At 33.5% G+C, this 22,318-nt stretch overlaps 1 protein-coding gene and 1 pseudogene across 5 annotated transcripts in view; both read right to left on the reverse strand.

Annotated features, from left to right (window-relative positions):
- Positions 1-22,318, reverse strand: part of DMXL2 (Dmx like 2) — a 117,394-nt gene that overhangs the window by 38,052 nt on the left and 57,024 nt on the right. For all 5 annotated transcript variants that reach the window (XM_023527846.1, XM_011355109.2, XM_023527847.1 and 2 more), the window contains 7 exons: positions 21,994-22,115; positions 15,990-16,079; positions 13,898-14,015; positions 9,336-9,455; positions 6,357-6,584; positions 4,172-5,848; positions 1,162-1,272 (listed from right to left, as the gene is read on the reverse strand). In XM_023527846.1, the coding sequence (XP_023383614.1) occupies positions 1,162-1,272; positions 4,172-5,848; positions 6,357-6,584; positions 9,336-9,455; positions 13,898-14,015; positions 15,990-16,079; positions 21,994-22,115 (2,466 nt within the window). The remainder of the gene's footprint in view (positions 1-1,161; positions 1,273-4,171; positions 5,849-6,356; positions 6,585-9,335; positions 9,456-13,897; positions 14,016-15,989; positions 16,080-21,993; positions 22,116-22,318) is intronic.
- Positions 10,132-10,250, reverse strand: LOC111736367 (annotated as a pseudogene).

The raw sequence follows: 22,318 nt of genomic DNA on the forward strand, positions 1-22,318 counted from the left end.
AGGCAATCTACACAACTGTCATTAAGTGATTCAGTGCCATCTGACTACCATTTAAGACTAAAATTTAAAAGAACATCAGGATACCATTTTTTAAACCCATCCAAGAGGCATAATTGTTTAAAATGATATCAAGTGCTGGCAATGGGTTGAGTTTTGGCATTGCATCAAACATTGCTTCTAGAAATGTAAATTAGAGTAGTCTGTCAGACTGTGGCAATACTTATCAAGAGTTAAGAATTATCAGCCTTTTGATTCAGTAATTCCACCACTAGAAAACACGAGGAAATAATCAGATATATACATGTTTATATGCAACGTTATAGGGTCATTCATTACAGTGGTAATTCAAACAGAAAAAAACAGCAAAATTTGTTTCAAAAATAACTGGATAGTGAATATCAGACTACTGTATAAAATCACATTTTCAGAAAACATTTATTGAGGGTAAAGGGTGCTATGGGTAATAACAACAAACTGTAAAGCCTGGTATTCTAAGTCCTGCAACACTAATGCATACTAGATAAGGCTACGTCCACAATGCTGAGCTCAGATTCTAATTCCAATTCCATTAATAAATAATCCTATTTATTAAAGTGACTTTAAGCAGGTCACTTGAAACTCCAGTTTCAATTTTTTAATCTACAAGTAAGAAGGTCAATATAAATCCTTATGTCTCAAGGCAGCATGTGTGGCAGTATGTTTGAAGTATACAAATCTACTGGATTATTATATGGCAGATAGTCTTGAAACATCAGCTTTTTCTGTGAGTAAATAACTTAGACCATAATGCTTATATTAAAATAAACATGAATAATAACATGTAGAGCAAATTTTACATAAATTTTTTTGAAAAGTCATCACATGTCAAAGAAATTCAGGGCCACGTTGTTGGGCTACAACGTCAGGCATACCAGGTTTACTGTGAGTCTACAACTTATTGAGTAAAGTCTGAGAAACTGAGATACATGAGCAAAAGTCACAGAACAGAGCTGAAAGATACACAGAAAAATGTTAAGTGGGTATCATGTGAGAGGAAGACCTTAAGTCTAATGACAGATGTATATATAATGATTTACCTAATGTTTACACAAAAATACAAATAGATCAAGCACTTCTATACTGAATAAAGGTGTACAAAGGTTTAAACAAGGAGTTATATACCTTGATGAAGCAGCTGTACTCGGTATAAAGGAGGCAGTGATGTCAAAAGGCATGTGTGTAAGCGCATAGCTAATAAGTATCTCAAACCACACTCATCTAATGTGTCTCTTCCTGTAATGTAAACAGAAAATGTGATTAAGGAAAAGGGAATGCAACAGGTCACAAACCAGCCAAAAGTTAGAAAATAAACAATAAATTTAGTAATGATAATTTATATAAAATACATTTTTTAGTGTATTCCTTCATGAACACTTTAATATCTTTATAAAGAACATCTCTACAAAAAAACATATCTAAAACTCAAATGAAAAGTGACTAGGGAAATATAATTACCTATAAATACAGGTAACAACAGTATTTCTAGCTACTCATAATAAATGAGAATTTTTTATTGAAAGCCAATAAAAAATATATTAACTACAGTAAATTAAGTACAATTTAAAAAAATATTCTCTCTGTAAATTCAGATAAGATTTAAAGACAGGAATTATACAACTAAAGTGAAATCATTTATTATATAACTAAACAGGTAATATTTTGTAGGCTGGTTAGTTCAACTAAAATATAGTACTATCAAAGATTTGACGTCTGATTCGCTAGGCTAGTGTTACAAAGTTAAGGTTGAACCATAACCTTGATTCCAAAAATTTACTTTCAGTCAAAAGTTGAACAAAGCTATGAAAGTGTGGTAAGTTTAATCAAACCTATAGCTACTACTGGATAAAAGCAATGCAAAAGTATTGCTTTAAGTTGTCAAAGTTCAAGTTTCAACTCTACTTCCCATTAGCTATATTCATTCATCCATCCATCCACTTATTTACTCAACAAATTAAGCATCTACTACATACAAAGCACTGTTTAGGTACTAGAGATTTGGCTGTGAATAAAGCAAAGTGTCTATTCTCGTGGGGCTTACATTTTAGGACACAAACAATAAATAAACAAGTAACTAATGTGTCTAATAGAAATTAAGTTATGGTGAGTAATAAAGCAGGATTGAGAGTAAGGGAATGCTGGAGTTAGAGGGTTCTATTTTTTTTTTCTTTTTTAAGAGGGTTCTATTTCATATAGTGTGGCCAGCGAAGAACTTTCCAGTGAGATGATACTTCAGCAGAAACCTGAGGAGGTAAGGGAATGAGACATGCATAATATATCTAGAAAAAGAGCATTCCACGCAGAGAGAATATGTGCAAAGACCCTGAGACAGGAATGTGTTAGTGTGTTGGAGGCCAATGTAGTAGAGAGGAAATGAGCACAGATCACCTAGAGCCTTGTAGACCACTGTAAGGATTCAGCTTTCATTCTAAAGCAAGACAGGCATCCACTAGTGTGTGCTGAGCAGAGGAGATTTAATATGATTTTGTTTTAAAATAATCACTATGTGGTTCCTATGTGAAAAACAGACTGAAGTAACAAGAATGAAGCATTAGGAGACTGTCAATAATTAGGCAGTAGGTATCAGTGACCAGAGTGGTAACAAGAGAGGTGATGAAAATGAATGGATTCTAGATATAGCAGAACTGACAGGATTTGCTAGTGGACTGGATTATGGGGTGTGAGAGAAAACTGTGGAGAATGCCTCTAAGTTGTCTCACCTGAACAAATGGAAGAATTCAGTTATTTAGAATCCACTTATTGAGATGTGCAACTTATTTAATTTCTGAGCTTTGATTTCTCACTTGTGAAATGGAGACATTCATTCCTGCCTTATCTACCTACTGAAAGTCCACTATGACCAGGATGAGCCATTTTTAAATTGCCTAGCCAATGATATAGTTTTGTATCAGAAATTTTAAACAATTTTTCATGAATTGTGGCATGACTACTTTCTTAATGTCTCAGAGTGAAAACTCTAATATATATTAAATATGCATCAAAGACTTAACGCTATCCTGGAGAGACTCTTGCTCTATTGCACACAACCTCATAATGATTAGGATTTTTTAAATTAACATGGTTAGAAAATAGGCCATAGACAAAACCCTCTAAGGTCTCTAGTTATTTTAATCTACAGAGGAGAAAACTTTGGGGATATACTATAAGGGTATAAACCTCAATGAACAGATATATTCCAGGTGGCTTTAAGGAAGTCTTTTTTCCTTAAATTTAAAAATCTTGTGAAATAGTTTTGAGTACAGGCTTGAAGGCAATGATTTATGCATATAAAACCCCCGTTCTGCCACTTACTACCTGTGTGATCTCTGATAAGTCACTTAATCTAAGGATCAGTGTCTTCATCTATAAAATTAAATATAATAGCTACCTACTAGAAGGCTGTTGTGATAATTAAATATGATAAAGTATATAAAAAACCTAGCACATAGCAATTTTTCACTCCTCCACAATATTTACTGAGTGATCAATCATTTTCAGTTTCCTTTGCTAATGCTATCATTTACAATCAGCACCACTATCTTCAACTACTTGCATAAAAGACAGTGGAATCAGTTTCAAGAGGCAGCCAAAATCTTCCAGTTGCAGAATGAATTAAGCAAGATACACATTATATTAAAATATGTGAAAACCTCCTTATGAAGAGACTTTATGGAGAAAATCAATTAATTATAAAAATTATTTATACCTAGAAATGGTAAGATGAACAAGTTGAGCCCATGAGGTGCCTATAAGCCTCATGTTTCAATAGTAAAATTAAAAAATGGGCCTTATTATAACTGAAAGTAAATAAACCATAGAACTCAATCTGATTGAAAAAAAAAAAACAAAAAACTATATACCCTAAATCATACAAAAGTTTCGGTGTAAAAACTTATGTAGGAAAGCACACAGATATCGCAAATCCATGAAGTCATATGTGTAAAATCACGGCCCACCCCAATTGTCTTTTTTTCCCCACAACTAATCATATTATGTAATAGTAATCATCTATCAGAGAGGTCTTTTCCTTGCAAGGTTTAAAGAAAGACGGCAATTAAATATGCAAGTCATTACTTAGATAATACAAATAGTTCTATTAATGATAACTTCGTAAATTTTTAGTGAGAATATTTACCTGAGTAACTCTTATCTCTGTTTTCATCAAGCTCAGTACTGGTGGTAGCCACTGTATCGGCCAAAGCTACGAGGAACATCTGCTCCAAACGGGTAAGGCCTGGTAGACTCGAGTGCATAAGATGACTTGAAAGTACCCTAGCATGTTCTTGGCCAAAGTAAGCTGGTCCATACTGGGAAAGATTTATTACTTTTGATTTGTTTTCTCTCTTCTCTGGCTCTAAATCAATATCATCCGTTGTTATATCCTGTACTTGGAACAGCTCTGAATATTGATCCTCTGGTTGACTTTTTGTATGATCTTCATAACTCTGAGGTATTTTTGTACTTTCTTCTGAAATTCTGTAGGTTGTATCTTGATCTGCAGCAAGTAATGCATATAATGGTAGTGGAGGGATAGAATCTATCTCAGTATAATCTCGAGTACCATCTTTTCCTATGGTGACTGTATCCTTTGCTGTACTGCCACTTACACTGATGGTTCGAGAAAGATGTCGCTTAGTTCCTTCTCCAGCATCAGCATCTCTAACTATTGCAACTTCACCTGCAATACATTTTACTAAGTGAGAGAGAATAGCTTTAGCCCGGCGAACTTTCCCTAAATCCATCAATTCTAACAGCTGAGTTGGATGATATTGTGGGAGAGTAGGAGAAAGTACATGTGCAGCCTCAAATAAGCCACCATCTTGAACTACAGTTGGTGAACAAAAAACATCATCGGCAACAGCTGTTCCTTCAACAATACTTTTTCTTGACAACATATTAGATTTAAAAGCAGAATGATCTTGTATTGCAGTCTCTTCTGCATCAGGACTATCAGCTTCAGTGTCTCCAAATTTGACACCATGCTTCCACTGTGCATATACATGCATTTCACAATCCATTCCTACCACCAAGATCCCATCTCTTACCCAAGAGAGAGAAACAGGCAGTGAAGGTGTACCATCAACAGAAGACACTAAGTCTATAGATCTAAGAAGAACCCATCTTGACCTAACTCCTTGTTTGATACTACCACCCAGTGGTAAAGTAATGACAGCTACTCCATCCTTACTGTTGATTTGTTCAGTCACAATTCCTGAAAGCCGCCCATACATGAAGATATTAGCACCGACCCCCACTGTGAGAATGTGGGAGCCATCTTCTTTTGATACCCAGTCCAAATGTACTAAATGCTTGATATTTGGAATAATACATCTATCCTTGCTCAAAACAGCATCTGATTTGCTGTACACAAACAGATTACTGTCAACACTGACTCTTGAATCAAGCACACTCCCAACTTTGACCAAGTCGTCAAGATGAATTGTTTGTTCTAAAACCCATTCTGACCCTCCCGTAGATTCACATTCAAATATGCAAACATGCATGGAAAATTCTTTGGAAACAAAACCATTGTGTTGGATAGGTTGTTTGTAAGCCACTGCAAGGCGACCTGTGTATGAACAGCTAACAGCAACTGGTCTTCCCACAATGCTCACTGTACTGCTATTATCTTCTCCTTCATCATTCATCAAGGGCCATCTCCTCCAGTGATAGGTTTCCTTCTCATCACTTTTACACTGCAGGTCAGTTTCCATATTACATTTCCAGAAGCGTACTTTATTGTCAGAACAAGCTGTAACCACTAAATAAGGTGCAAGGCACACTGGATAAATTGAAGAGGAACTCAGATGGCCTTAAAAAAGAAAAAGCAGATATTCATAGTAATAGAACCACCAAATAATATGCTAATAATCAAATTCTAAAACATGATAAATCCAAAGCTACTATGAGCGTCTTCAGAATAACTCTCCAGTTCCCTCCTTAACCACGTCCTACACTAAATATCCATTGGTCAAGTATCTATAGAAGTCTTGAACAGCCCATTGGTGAAATTAAAATATGCAATCATAATCACGTAATTTATTTTTAGGTAATGCTATTGTTATAGTATTCCTATTTGTAGGAAATCATAGTGCAGGCAAGAAACCTCACATTAAAATATTTACACTATGTTCTGTCAATCTGATTATATTTATAAGAAATTATTTCTTCTAAAGACATGTTTATAAACATATGTATCATTACTAGAAAGTAAGTCTTTATTTTGATGTCGACATAGCACATATTTCAGAAGAGTTCATCCATTTTATCCACTGAAGACTGCTCTAAGCTACAACTGCCTGCTATTAAAGTTACCTTACCTGCTGAAGGTGTTGCTCTTACTACTTCGACTCCTTCTGGGAGGTCAAGAGGTTGGCTATACACCAGTTTAGAACTCAAAATAAGTTTACTTGCAGTCTGAAGATTGGCAATTGATGAAGAATGTGGCATTGGGCTCACACTGGGAGAGGTTTCTGGAAAAGAGTCTACAATTTTCTGTCCAGGGACTGAAAGTCGACTCTCCGATGAAACACTTTCTGAAGCTTTAGCTTTAAAAATAAATTATAAAATTACAAAACATATTACTATCATCACTATATACATGAAATAGAATACATTTTATTATCATTTAAGAAATATGGTTTCTTAAAAGTACTCTTCAGACTTTGCTCAGTTACCATGATTTTTTTTTTTTTTTTTTTTACTCTTTTTTAGCATCTCCATCACAGGGACATTTTCAGGGAAGAATCACAACATGTAAGAACTAGAAAAAATCTTAAGTTATTTAGTCCAATGTTCTCAACTTTTAAAACACTTCAGAAGCCTGAGGAATTTGTTAACATAAAGATTCCTGGGCTGAACCACAGAGATAGTGATTCAGTTGTTTTGAGATGGATCCCAGAAATCTGCATTAATAAGCAGCCCGGATGTTGCTGAAACAAATGAGTCATGAATCGAACTTTGAGAAATAACTAGGTACTGCCTCACTTAATAGATGGAATTTAAACTTTGAGAACTTAATGGTTTTCCTAAGGTCACATAATTAGCCGTGAGAAAGAAGACACTAAAATACCAGCCTCTTAACTACTATGTGCTGAAATAAGATAATGATTTCAAGAATATATACAAAAACTAAAAGTTCTAAAGAAATTTAAGATAGTGTTAGGTGGTTGGCTTAGTAAGACATATTACCTTGATCTTCTTCCGAAGAGTTTCCAGCTTACACATTAGAGTGTAAATCTCTAAGCAGATTCAGTTACCTGTGTTTCTGTTACATGTGAGGGATACTTTGCACTACATTTATTTATTTGTGTTTCTGTAGTCCCCATTAGACTATTAATTCATCAAGGACAAGGATGATATTTTATTGCTTTGTACACCTCAAGAAACACTAGAATACCAAGAGATAATCCCATTTTGCTTCTGGTGGATGTTAAATATGTCGATGTATTTTATAATGGCAGACCTCACTCAATAAGAAATATGAAAACATTTTTCATGAAGTGGAATGACTACAAACTTGAATCAGTGGTCAGAAGACAGAGTACTACTCCTGGCTCTATCACTAACTAGATGTTTCCATAAGCAAGGCACTTCACCATCTCTGGCTATTTTCTTATCTGCAAAATAAGGCTGAATTACAACATTTCTCTTCCTGTAAACCGGCAATTTTCTAATATGTATCTCACGCTAAGAAGAAAATTAGAGCAGGAAAAAAGAAAAGGCTTTAGAGCCAGAGACCTGATTTTGAAACCTGGTTCTGTGACAAGCTAGATGCGGGACTTGGTCAAGTTACATAATATTATTCCATTAGTAAAGTGAGGATAATATCTATCTCACATATATAAAATATCTATCTCAGTGCCTGGCACCCAGAAGTTACCCAACATGCTCCTTCCCCATCTAAGTTTAAGCCTATCATTACATCCTCTGCCAGGATTTTCAACACACTGATAAACTCAAGTATTAGCTATGAATGGCAATATGTACTATGTTAAATTTGCTGTGAATGTCAGACCCAAAAGATAGGTGTTTTCTTCATAGTTGAAGAGAACATATCCTTTGTTTGACTCTACTGTAATCTTACTGTTTATGATCATATACTTGCTGTCACAAACAGGGTAACAAACAACTCTACACTAGCTCTGGCTTTAGGGAACAGCAGTGGGACACTTCCTTCAAAGCAGTGGGGACAGAGAGTATCACATGATTCCTGTCCTACCACAAGGATCTATTAATTTCTTTGAAAACATTCCTGGTTCTGTGCCCAACTCTAGAAAATACTATATTTTCTGGTGGGTTAAAAAGTCTCTTCCTGACGGGCTGGTTTTAGATCCCTCTATTCTTGCATTTCTGTGAAACAACATGTAACTCCAAGAATTAACTCCAAAGGCTTTGAAAGAATTTTTGGAGGAATTCCTGCTGTCTCAAGAAGATTAGGCTCAACTATGCACAGGTAGAAAGGTTCTATCAAATCATCTGGCTTTTTTAATGCCAGTTCATGGCCCAGTTAGAACTCCTACTTACACAGTTACGTGACAATATGGATTATAAAGAGAATATATAATTAGTTTAATGTATTAAATGTTGACTAGATATGGTCAGTTAAATTATATAATTATGAGAAATAAAATCTATTAATAATCCAAATATTGTGAGTTAAGTAGTTTAAAGGAGATTCAGTTTGATATGACTATCAGTGCAGTTCTTCAAGAATTCTCTCAATTTCTGTGCTTCATAGTATAGATTTTCTACTTTGTTAAAAAATTAATATGAATATGTATAGCAAAAGCCTAGATGAAATAATTTTTTTATCAATGTTGCATTTCTTAATGTGTTACCAAAACAGTTTTGCTTATGACCTTCAGATTCTCAATCATATTTTTCTAAGTAGCAAATCTGTTTCTCTTAGTGATACTTAAAGCTAATATACACTGTATCAGAAGAAATTATATATTAGTCAACGGAAAAGTACAACATTAATTCTATAGCAAAATTGACTTATAGAGACATAGTATCTAGAACAGAGTCATAGTAAACATTCAATAAATATTAATGGAAAAAATCAATCAAGTTTTTCTTTTTCTATTCCAATATGTCTAATGTGCCCTTAATGTTTTTAGATTAACCTGTTTCATTAATGATTTGTGAAATTGTAATTAAAACTCTGGCATATACATCTTCAATGCACCAACTCAATTTACAGTTCATTAACTCTTTAAATAACTGAGCAACCTAAAGCTTATTCAGTAAAATGATTTATTTCGCATTATCGCTACATAAAAATTACAATTACTTACCTAAACATGGCTGTACAGATTTAAGATGAAGATGCCACATATGGAGAATAGAGTAATTATTGCTGTCCTTTTCAATTACAACTAGAAAGAACTTTTCTGAAAATGGTGGTGGGCGATATCCTGTTGTTCAAAGGAAAAGAATACTTAAGTTATTATTTTTCTATAGGGTTAAAACAGAAGACACTTTTTAAAACATCTCTTGATGTGCATAGAAACTGGGAGGGAGAGGAAAGAATACACATTTAGAAGCAGTTTTATATAATTTTGGTAGCCATCAAAGACTAATGGGGCTACATCAAAAATACACAAAAGCCAACATGAGGAGACACCTAGCAGTCAAAGATGGTACAATCTGAGCACCAGAGAATAATAATGAATACATTTTATTAAAACGCATTGACTATACAAAAAAAAACCCATGAGTTCATAAAAATACCAAAAGAGAAAGTGGCCACATAAGCAAAAAAAGAAAGGAAGAACAAGAAGACATGGAAGGAGGAGAGAAAGGAAGAGAAAGACAGGGACGAGACAGAGGTAGAGACAGAGAGCAAGAGAGGGAGGGAGAGTACGAAAGCCAAGCCAGTCTCACTGGACGCCACTTGAGGTCACTGGGGCACTAACTCCTTATTTTAAAAATAGGCAAGTAAAAGGGAAAATAAATAAATAAACACGTATGCTGCTTTTCCTATATGAAAACAGCACTGCTTTAAAAACTTAGAAGTTATGGGGTAAGGGTAGCAATAGAAGTGCAGAAGAGATTTTTTTTTATTTTATTTTTATTTATTTATTTTTTTAACACCTACAGGACCTGGTATTCCTAGGTGGTCTCCCATCCAAGTATTAACCAGGCCCAACCCTGCTTAGCTTCCAAGATCAGAAGAGATCGGGCACGTTTAGGGTAGCATGGCTGTAAACCAGAAATTTTATGCATTTTAAATAAAAACCACAATGAGATACCATCTCACAACTGTTAGAATGGCTATAATCAACAGGACAAGTAATAACAAATGTTGGAGAGGATGTGGAGAAATAGGAACTCTCATACACTGCTGGTGGGACTGCAAATTGGTACAGTCACTATGGAAAACAGTATGGAGGTTCCTCAAAAAACTAAGAAGTGATCTACCATATGATCCAGCAATCCCTCTACTGGGTGTTTACCCCAAAGACTTGAAAACTCATATTCGAAAAGATATTTGCACATCGATGTTCATAGCAGCATTATTCACAGTGGCCAGGACATAGAAGCAACCGAAGTGTCCAATGACAGATGACTGACTAAAGAAGCTGTGGTACACACATATAAGGAATATTACTCAGCCATAAGAAGAGATGAAATACTGCCATTTGCAACATGGATGGACCTTGAAATAATCATACTAAGCGAAATAAGCCAGACAGAAAAAGTTGAAAATCGCATGATATCACTTATATGTGGAATATAAACCTAAAAGTAACAAATGAACAGGACAAACAAACAGAGACTCATGGACATGGACAATGGACTAGTGGTTACCAGACGAGGGGAGGAAGTGGGGAGGGAGAAAAATATTAAAAAAATAAAATGTTAAAAAGTAAAAAAAAATAATAAAAAGAATAAATGACATTAAAAAAAGAAACTTCTGTAGATTTAAATTTTGTCAGGAGTGTGACACTTGCAATACTTGTTAATATTTAGTCTATTAAAAATTTTACCATATCAATTTTTTTTTAAAAAGACATTATTTGGTGACATCATTTCCCCTGTTCTTCTTATATGTAAATTGTACTCTTCATATATGAAAATGAAGTCTACATAGAACAACAAAAACTTTCCTTAAAAATGAAAATCATAATAACAACTCATTTGCAATAATCAGAGCTAGGGCCCAAACTGTGGTCTCAAAATCTCATTCTTCATTAAAAGGAAAAGTGTGGAGGGATGATTCCATTCTTGCAAAGGATATCTAGAAGATGAGGCTAGGATATCTAGCTGTGCCTGCAAGAAAGTAAACTACTAAGACTAATGAGGTTGTATCAAAAGGACTCAGCAGACAAACCTGAAAGGATTCTCACTAGCCTAATACAGGACAATATGAGCATTAAAAAGAAAAAAAGACTGCAAATTAATTGAAATATGCTAAGAATGCAAATATCTGAGTAATATGAGTATTTTCTATATGTATATTATTCTTCGATAAAAAATTATGAGTTCATAATAATACCCAAAAGAAAAAGCCAAACAATAAATCCATCAGTAACCACTGGAAGTAACGTGAGTACAATCTTCTTCCTTTGTAACAGTCGATTAAAGGGAAAAAACTAAGCACTTACCCTGCCTTTCCTAAAAATAACTCCATATTCCAACGTAGCCAAATAAATCCATTTGATGAAAGCTTTTCTTTACGAATGCTTTCTAGCTAATAAATAAATAAGGACTGATAAAATTAGAAATCATAATTTTGTAGTTCTTAGTGAAATAATTGATTGAAAAGCAACATTATCAATGGAAGAACCCACGATATGAACGACTGCTGGCAAACTTTACACTGGAACCACTATCTGAATCTTCTGACTCTGAGCATCACTAAAAATGAGACATCATAACATGTTATTTCTGGCATGATACAGATGAAATAGATAGCATCACCCAGAAAGTTGAACCTGTATCTAATCAAGTGTATAGAGCTAACTTGAACTTTATAAGGAAAAGTTTATATGGCATCACAAGTAATTACTTAGAGAAATTCATGTAAAATAACTCTCTAAAACAACTCAGTGGCACGATGACAGCATAAAGGGGGATCGCTTTAGGTTAAAAAAGACTCTTAATAAACAATGAAACACACTGTGGACTTTGAAATATGGATCCAAACAAATTAAAAACAAATATTTTTGAAACAATTGAAGTCAAAATTGACAACAATTTTGAGGAATTTTATGGTTTTATCAATATGATAACAGCACACATGTAAAAAAGTCATTTTTAGAAATGTATATGGAAGTACACAGGAGTGAAACAAAATGATGGCTGGATTTTCTTTAAAATATTTCAGAAAAAAAGGAAAAGAAAAGAAAATAGGGTGAAGTAAGTATGACAAAATCTTAAAATTTCAATCTATGTTATAGGTGTAGGGAGGTTAACTATACACTCCACTTTTGTCTGTAAGTGGCATTTTTTAATTAAGAGTAATTTTACATATTTATACATTTTACACATATCAAATCCTTTAAGAAAATTGCTATAAAATCAGAAAGAGTATCTGAGAAACTCAGCAAAAAAACTAAAAGAAAATCAAGAAAGGCTTCGGGAAAATCTGTTTTTTTTTTTTTCCCAAAGAAATATCAGAAAATGTAAATAATATTTTAAAATCCAAGTCTTTCAAATAAAAATATTATAGAATACCAACTTTATATAAACACTGTTTTCTAGTAGGTTAGTATGTATTTACTATTAGAAATAGAATGATAAATGGTAGCTAGGTTTGTTGGAAGGCATATAAAAAAGTTTAACCCATATAAAGGAGAAATACTAAGGACTAGGAAATTTTAAATCTATAAAGTAGTACTGTTATGCTATAATAACAGTGAAATAAAACTGAACATGATAACTGAATAAATTATAAAGAAGAAAAGTTCTGATATATAAAGAAAAATAAATGAAAAAGAAAAAAATTACTAGTCTGGGAGTGAAAAGAAGTTTGAGCTAAGCCTCACAAAGACAGAAACTCATTCTGATATTCCCTTAAGGAAATTATCTGTATAAATTCATTAGAAATACTTTCCTTAAATGCCTTTACATACTTCTGTACTAAAAGCTATACTAAGAAAATTAAATATGTTCATCTAGATACTTGCAATCTGTAACCAAATGAGATAAAAGTATCTGGAAACCCTTTATAAGCTAAACAGTGTTCATCATAGAAAATGAATTAATAGAATGTGTCATTCCTACTTTCAAGTGGAAAGTATTCTATTCAATTTGGTCTATGTTCAAATAGAATATGGCAGTTTTATAATTACAAAGTTACCCCTTCTAAAGGGAACATTTTAAGGTAAAATATTAAAGTTTAAACTAAATATAATATGGTTTCTTCTTGAAAGGTCTTACTTTCACAAAAGAAAAAAGAAATAACTACACTTCAGAGAAAACTGTAAAATGGTACCTTTAATTCACAGCATATCTGATGTTTCTAGTATACCAGAGAACATAGTATCTTACACTCTATATTCAACAACAGTCTGTAGCAATTTATTATTTTTTTGAACTTATATTAAAATTAACTGGCTTGCTTATTACCATTCAGAATATAAACAATTAAAATTAATTTTTAAAACAAAATAGGTTTCATAAATAACATCTCTTGACAAAAGTATGTTGCCATTGAAACTTTCTTTCAAAATGTAATTTCAGCCACATGGCTTCTAAATCTACAAATAAGCAATTCTGATAGAACTGGTATATCTGCTAAAAATTATGAGAGTGATTTCTTTTGACATAAAGAGCTATACTCTGAAAAATTTTTGGAGGCCTTTTTTTAAGATTAAAGTAAGCAACCTCAAGACTATTTTTTTAAAAGTACCTTGTGATGGCTGAAAAAATACTTCTGTTTCCTTTTTCTCCAGATCTTCCTTATGCGGTTTATATCCTATAATGAAGTCTTCTTGAAACACATGGAGCAACTGTGTATTTGAGCCACACTAAAAATATGAAAAAAATTGAAGTTTTATTTTTGAAATTCTCTCTCACACACCACTGCCTCAAGAACACTAATGTAGAAGAAATACATCTCTCTAACAATTTTCTTTTCTAGTGACTAACTGAAGAGGAAAAAGCAACAGAAAAAAAAAAATCATCAGAACTACCTGGGCAGAGAAAAATACTTTCAAAGATGCTACAGCCAATAGCAGAACTGAGGAGCTCTAATATAAACAAATCAACAGGTTTGCATCTCAAAAAAAAAAAAGCAAAACATAGTTAAGTAATCTGTTGTACCACTCTGAGTTCAAAAGTATCAGGTCTCATGTCTGGCTGGAGAAGGTGAAGCTAACTATGTTAAGTCACACTAGCACAGGACTCCTTTAGTTTTCCTAATTCCACTTCAAAAAAAGAAAAAACAGAAAGGACTTCAAAGTACTCTCAATAAATCTGTCTGGTGGGAATTATAACGGATCCTATAACAGCCAGTGGGAATGACACATCTCTGAAGAAATGTATTTACATGTAAGTAAATAGGATTTCTAAAAGGATGAATGAAACATCACTGTCAGCTGCTATGCTACACGATCATATTTTTGGACCAGAGAAAAGTAAAGACAACCACAAATAAAGACACAGAATCACAAAAGTGACCAGAAATTCAAAGAAAGGCCAGGTCTAAACAAAACCTCATTATGGAAGTATGTCAAAAACAATTAGGTGGCTACCCACTGATTTCAAGGTAGAAATATTAAATCTTTTCACATTCACGGTATAAAAGATCGCCTCCTCCAGAAAAAAGACTAAGTAAAAGGGGAGGGTGCTGTCTTCATGGATACAGAAATTGTACAGTACACTGGGCACAAACCTAAAATGAGTTTTAAATTTTGTCATTTATATAAAGCCTAAGTCATTCATCAGTGCTTGCAGTTTATCAGCTCTTGTGTTAAAGACAGCCACTACTAGGAAGGAAAAAATTGTAAACAAGTATGAAGTGAAAAGCAGAATGCTAGTGAATATCATCAATTCATTTAATATCCTATGATAAAGAGTAAAGAGGCGCTAAAGTAGGGGATGATTTTAACACTAAGTTCGTTAAAAATTAAGACATCTAAGAAAATGAAGCCAATCCACTCTTCTCCCATATCCCTATGGAGTAGAAAAAGAAAATCATATGTTGAAATTGACAAAAGAGCATGATTTGGGCAATCACAGTTCTACTGCCGAGAACTGATGAGGTAATTTCATCAAAAAGATTTCCCCAAAAGAATGTGCAAGGCACCATAAAAAGGTGATATAATTCTGTATTTGTTTCTAAATATGGTCAGCTCTTTCATTTCCTTGTTTGAAAATATTGATAACTTCCTCACCAAAGTAATCTCTTTTTATATTTGGAATGAATATGTGAGTTCTATCTCTTAGTCCTTAAACATAATCCTGAAGAAACAAAAATCCTAAGAGCTAGAATGAATTTACAAACTTCCTGTAGGGAGAAGGGTTCGCCTTTCCCAAGTAGTAGCTGGGGAAGAACACTGGCTACACAAAAGACCTGTAATTAGAAAGTAAATGTATACTTTGACCCTGTTTTCATCAGCATGTTAACTGACCTCAGAAATATCTAATACACAGCCTAACAAAGCAAATGCTCTAAAGATGAAGTCACTCTCTATTAGGCTAAAATAAGTAATAATATAAAAATAAACAGCAAACCACGCATCTATACAATTGTAATATATTTTCCCTCATAGCTTCCCTAACTGAATTAACTAATCTTTAAAAAGAAAATAAGGCTATAGATACAATTTGATTGGAGAAAAATAATTCCTACATTATTAGATCTTCACTACAAGAATCAAGAGAAGTTGGCTGTATTTCATATCAAACAAGAGAATTATTTTGAGAATGAAACATATCATATGCATATAAAGCACTCTAGGATAAAGTATATTATCACCAATTCACAAGCATGTTTTTACTTGGTTGGTTATTGCATCGAGTTCAATAATGCAGCCAGGTCGAGCAGTAGATTGTTGGCTCACAATATTAAACACTTCTCCAATAAGTTTCTGTAAATAAAAAACATAAAATGTTAACGATCAACAATTTATGAATCTACTGTCAATATGATACAGCATCTCAGACATTAAAGGCCCCTCTAATTCACTGACAATAGCAATTCAAACATTCTAAGAAATATTTCAACTTTCCACACTCATTCTCATTTTTAAAATTAACTAAGCAGTTAGAAAAATCTAGTTCTTTTAACATGTCTTCATTTTGCAACCTTAAAGCTCCAAGACAGACATTTTGATAGTATTATTGAAGAGTTTGCTTTCATTAATGCCAGGAAAGTAAAATTATAGTAAATTCTGTTTTGCGGTATAAAATATTTAAACTTAAAATAATGTTGTCAGTTTTAATATACTTACTTTCAATTTGCATTGCTTTTCAACTATTTCAACATTCTAGGGGAAAATTAACCATTAAAAAAATACAGAAACATGATTATAGTATAAACATTCTCCCTTTTGCCTCAAGCTCCTATATGCATCATCATGGCCTGTTCAATTCTGTCTTTATTTGAAATGTTGGCATTTTGCTCATCATGGCATTTTGTTCATCATGGAATTTTTGCATTAATTTTGACTGTTTAATATATGGCTGTCCTCCATGCTACAATATGTCTTAAATTAATGATCAGTAAGATGCCATTTCCTCCACAGCTAGGTCTGCAAACAAAAGGGTGGATGTAGGAGTAACCTCTCTCCCTAATATATCTAATAACCCACCCACAGAATTCTGTATTCCTGTCCCCACAATCTTGGACTCGATATGTCTGGAGAGTCCTGTGTTCAAAAGACAAATATTTCCATCTGGGAAAACAGTCAGAGTTCCATTATACTGAAGCTAAGACTGGCCCTTGCAACACAAATGTATTATCTTACAGCTCTGTAGCTCAGAAGTCTGGCATGGTTCTCACTGGACTAAAACCAAGGTGTCAGCAGGGCTGCATTCCTTTCTGGAGGCTCTTGGGAAGTCTGTTTCCTTGCCTTTTTCAGCTTCTAGAGGCTATCTATACTCTTTGGCTTATGGCCCCCTATCTCCATCTTCAAAGCCAGTAACATCATCCCTCTGACCATTCTTCTTTTGTCATATCTCCCTCAAACCACAGCCAGGAATGGTTCTCTGTTTTCAAGGACTCCTGATTAGACAGGGTCCACCCAGATAATCCAGGATAATCTCCATATTTCAAGGTCCTTAATTTATTCACATCTACAAAGTCTCTTTTGCCATGTGAGGTAACATATTCACAGGTTCCAGGGATAAGCATGTGGACATCTTTGGTAGCAGGGGCGGGGCTTATTCTGCCTACCACAGGGTGATAACAGCTTCATCCTGTTGCTAGACTCTGAGAGCTTTACTATTATTCCTTGTGGGTTAACCATGTGCTCACGTCTGCAAGACGTTCTTTCACTAAACTCTCCTCAGTTAAACTTTTATGAGTGTGTCATCTGTTTCCCAGTTAGTTAGGCCATAACTGACACAGTGACTAATAAATTCCTGGCTGTGTCCATGCATCTACCAACTATACTTTACCTCCCAGTCCAAAAATTTCAGTGCCCCCTAAATCTACCTCTTGATCTACAGAATAAAATTCAAATCTTTTCAGATGTTTCTCATGGACTTTTTAAAAAGCTAGCCTCTTCTCAGCATCTACTAAAAATTTCATTTGAGGAAGAGGACAGCATGTGACAACTTATTGCTACATTTCAACTCACAATCAGTAGAGGAAGTAACTAGGAGAACTGCTGCTCTAACAAGAAAACAAAAAAGATGAGCAGAAAAATGAGAACTTGACAGAAAGTAATTGTCTTAAGAATTTAAGATCAACAAATAGGGCAAGGCTCTGTAGCCTACATTTTAGGAGAAAAATCTCGGAATTTCTTATAGAATGAGGTTCCAAAAGTCAAAATGGCTCAAGGCAATAAAGAGGTTCAAGAAACTTTAGAGGTTCCTGACTGCAACTGCAAATATAACTGATGAGGGAAAAAAGTTTGTTAGTATAGAGCATTGAAGAGTTTCCCCCCAAAATTCATGTCTACCAAGAATCTCTGAATGTAACTTAGAAACAGGGTGTCTGCAGATATAATCAGTTTTAAGATAAGATCATATTGAATTAGGGATATGCCAAAACCAGTGAATGGTGTCCTTCTAAGAAGGAGGAGAAGAGAAGACACACAGAGTCAGAGAGAAGTCTCTAGTGAAGACAGAGGCAGAAACTAGAGTGTTACAGCTTTAAGTCTAGGATCACCAAGGACACAGTGAGCTGAATGGAAACAAAAATGCTACTTATAAGTGCCAAAGCAGTGCTGAGAAGCAAATTTACAGCACTAAATGCATACATTAGAAAATAAGGAAAGTTTCAAATCAATATTCCAAGTTCCTAGCTCATGCAACCTAGGAAAAAAGAAAAAGAAGAAGAAGAAAAAAAAAAAAACAGAAAGAAGGAAACAATAAAGGGCAGAAATTAATGCAAAACAAAACAAAAACAGCTCAATGAAACAAAGAGCTGGTTCCTTAAAAAACATCAATAAAGTTAATAAACTTCTAGCAACTGAATAGAGAAAAATAGGGAAGACACTAATACTGGTATTAGGAATAAAATAGTAGGTATCACTACAGACGTCAAAATGATAATAAGGTAACACTATAGATGATTCTACATGCATAAATTTGATAACTTAGATAAGAGACCAATTATTCAAAAAACATGAACTGCCACAATTCATGCTATCTGAAATCAAATAAATTTAATTGGGCCCCATGAAAAGCCCAATTAAAGAAAGTGAATCATGTTAAAACTCCCAAAAAGAAATCTCTAAACCCGACAGTTTCACTAGAGAATTACACTATTTAAAGAATTAATACTAATTACATGTAATTTCTTCCAGAAAACAGAAGTGAATACTTCTCAATTCATTTTATAAAGTAGTATATACCCTGATGCCAAAACCAGAGAAGGATACTGTACAAAAAATCTATAGACCAATATCCCTCATAATTATAGACACAAAAATCCTTAATAAAACAACAGCAAATAGAATTCACCAATATATAGAAAGAATTATACACCATGACCATGTAGGGTTTATTCCAGAAATGCAGGGCTAGTGCAATATTTGAAAATCAACTGATGTAATTCACCATATGAACCAAAACTAAAGAAAAATATTACATGTAATGCCAATTGATACAGAAAGAGTATTCGACAAAATTCAATGCTTAATCCAAAAAAAAAAAAAAAAAACTGAAAAAATAGAAATAGAGTTGAAGTTCCTCAACTTGATAGAGTCTCTAACAAAAACCCTATGGCTAACATTATACTTCATGGTGAAAGACTGAATGCTTTCCCTCTAAAATTAGGAAAAAGGAAAACACGTCTAACCTCACCACTCTTATTTAACATAATGCTGGAAGTTTCAGTCAATGCAATAAGGTAAGAAATAAAAATAACAGGCACAAAGATTGGAAAGGAAGAAATAAAACTATTCCATTTACACATGATTGTCTATGTAGAAAATCCCAAGAAATCGACAAGAAAAAACAACTAATATGTGAGTTCAGCAAGGTTGCAGGACACAAGATAAACATACAAAAATCCATTGTATTTCTATATTCTGGCAATGAACACATGTACACTGATTAAAAATATAATACCGTTTAAAATTGCTAAAGAAATTGCTAAAGAAATTTAGCAATTTTAAACGGTATTATATTTTTAATCAGTGCTAAATTTCTTTAGCAACTTTAAACAGTATTATATTTTTAATCAGTGTACATGTGTCTAACTGTTCTAAATGAATTTCTATTTTCTGGAAAAATAATGCTCAGGTTAGGGAAATTCTGCAAATGCAATTAGGAACAACAGAGGATGTTTTCTGAGAATTCATGGGGGAATGCCATAGCCAAAAGACTAAAAACAGGCAAATGTTCCAATTTTGTAAAATGAAAAGAAAAGCTTGATGTCTGTTTAGTACATTTTAGTTATCAGGAAACATCAGGGTACACACATTCTACCTATTGTATATTAAAACAATCATAGCATAGAAATTTGACTCCCTTTTTTGACTGCAGAAGATCTAACAGACAGGGTATATTTTATTTCAGCAAAGAACATAACAAGCTGCCTCATAGAAATCCTTAGGACAAGCTGGAGAAATATGCCACACAATAAAAATGAAGTAAGATTTCAAATGTACACTACTAGGCTATTTCTTTGCTCCTGTTCTGTTTAACATTTTAATAACTGACTCAGATGAAGCTATAGATACAGTACTTATCAAATAGGCTGGTCCTATGCATCATAAAACAATAACAATGAACGAATCAGAATTCAAAATACACTAAAAAGTTTCACTGTTGAGACTAGCAAGGTGAAATGTAATAGGGAAAATGGGCCTACATTTGGGCCCCAAACGCAAATACACAAATACAGAATGGCTTACTGGCAAAACACACACACACACACACACACACACACACACACACACACCCCCCACACACACACACACACCCCGGCCCACACACACACACACACACACAAAATAAACTTTGGGATATTTAAAGAATCAATTACATACAAAGAATGTGGTGTGACTGTCAAAGCATAACAGTATCTAATGAGAGGCCATATACTACTATAATCTAGTGATTTTACAATGTCTAGAAATATTAGACCTATTCTAAATGGAATTAGGACTAACAAATAGAATTTAAAGAATACAAATTTAATTCTAGTATACTAGTAAGGGTAATTCAAAGACAGAATGAGCTGCCTTTAGAGTTGAGTTTCTCTCCTTGTAGGCCAGATGACAAATTGGCAGGAATGTGGTAGAGGGGAATAAAGCATCAGATGGCTGGTTAGACTAGGTGACCTTTAAAGTATCTTCCAACTTTAATTTTAAGATTCTAGAATTTCTCTATGCCAAACCTTTGGCTCCAGTCCAACTGGTTGTCTCACTGTTTATGGAATAAGTCATATTTTTACATGTTGTACTTTCCTATATCTATACTTCTTTCAGGCTACTCTCACTCAGGCAAAGGCTATGTCTTTTAAATCTTATCCACTCATCACAAATGAACCCAAATACTGTCCTTAATAAAGACTTCTATGCCTACCCTAAATTGATATCTCTATCCTCTGAATTATGAAATACTTTAGTGCCATCTGTCTGATAATTAATTACATACCACCCTCAGATACCTCTTCTTCTGTCTTAAACTATTATTTAACCTGCTATTAATAATTTCTCTCCTCAACTAAATTAAAGTTCTTTAAAGGCAGACAGTGAAACTTATTCTAAATCTACATCACCAACACATCTAAGGGCATGAAGTGGACACTTTGGTTTTCAATACTGGAAGGATTTTTATTAAAACAGTTGTTTAATAAAGAACCATGTTTTTATAAGTAAATAGAAAATTCACTAATCAAATCTATATATTAACTAATATATATGATTTCCAGTTCAGATACAGAACAACCAGAATGAGATCCTGCCACCCACTGGGAACATATTATAACCATAGCATTTTTTTTAAAGAGTAAATCAAGCGCAGAAAAGTTCAAATTTTCTAACCTAAATATAGACCTTGGTAAAGCTGCCTTAAAACCTTTTTTGAGCAAAGAAAGATTAACAGAACCAAACTAGAAAGTATAAAATGTCAAGAAGAAATTGTGATATTTTAGAAAAAGAAAAACGTATTTGTTTAAATGTAAAATCTATTGAAGTGTGATATGTAGACTGTAATTTTGATTCATGTATCTCATTAACACAAATCTAAAAAAATAAATGTCATATGGAGCCCAGAACATATGCTCACTCCCTTAACACCAACTAACAAATAAGGATCCTAAACAAAGTAAAAGAGCATTCCTTATCAGCTTCACTAACTTCATAAAGATTAGTAAATATTTACCGAAGATTCTGGATCCGATAATTCATCCAATAATTTCCTTGCATCTACCACAGCTTGATAGAGTCTCAGATTTTTGCCATCAGAAGCAACAAAACAAGCACTTGCAGAATTGCAATATGTCCCTGAGAAAATAAACACTTTGCATTATCATGCAGTTTATTTTTATTATTGGCTGAAATACAATAGTCACTTTTCTTCTTAGACATAACCATGGTCAAGAATCATAACTAAACAGATATAATTAATGGATACAAAATTATTAGCAAAAAATTCAAGAGAAAATAGATTATGAGAGCAAAGAGATTAAAAACAAACTTCTACAAAT

Source organism: Pteropus vampyrus, unplaced genomic scaffold (assembly GCF_000151845.1).
Source record: "Pteropus vampyrus isolate Shadow unplaced genomic scaffold, Pvam_2.0 Scaffold19, whole genome shotgun sequence".
In the NCBI taxonomy this organism is placed as follows: domain Eukaryota; kingdom Metazoa; phylum Chordata; class Mammalia; order Chiroptera; family Pteropodidae; genus Pteropus; species Pteropus vampyrus.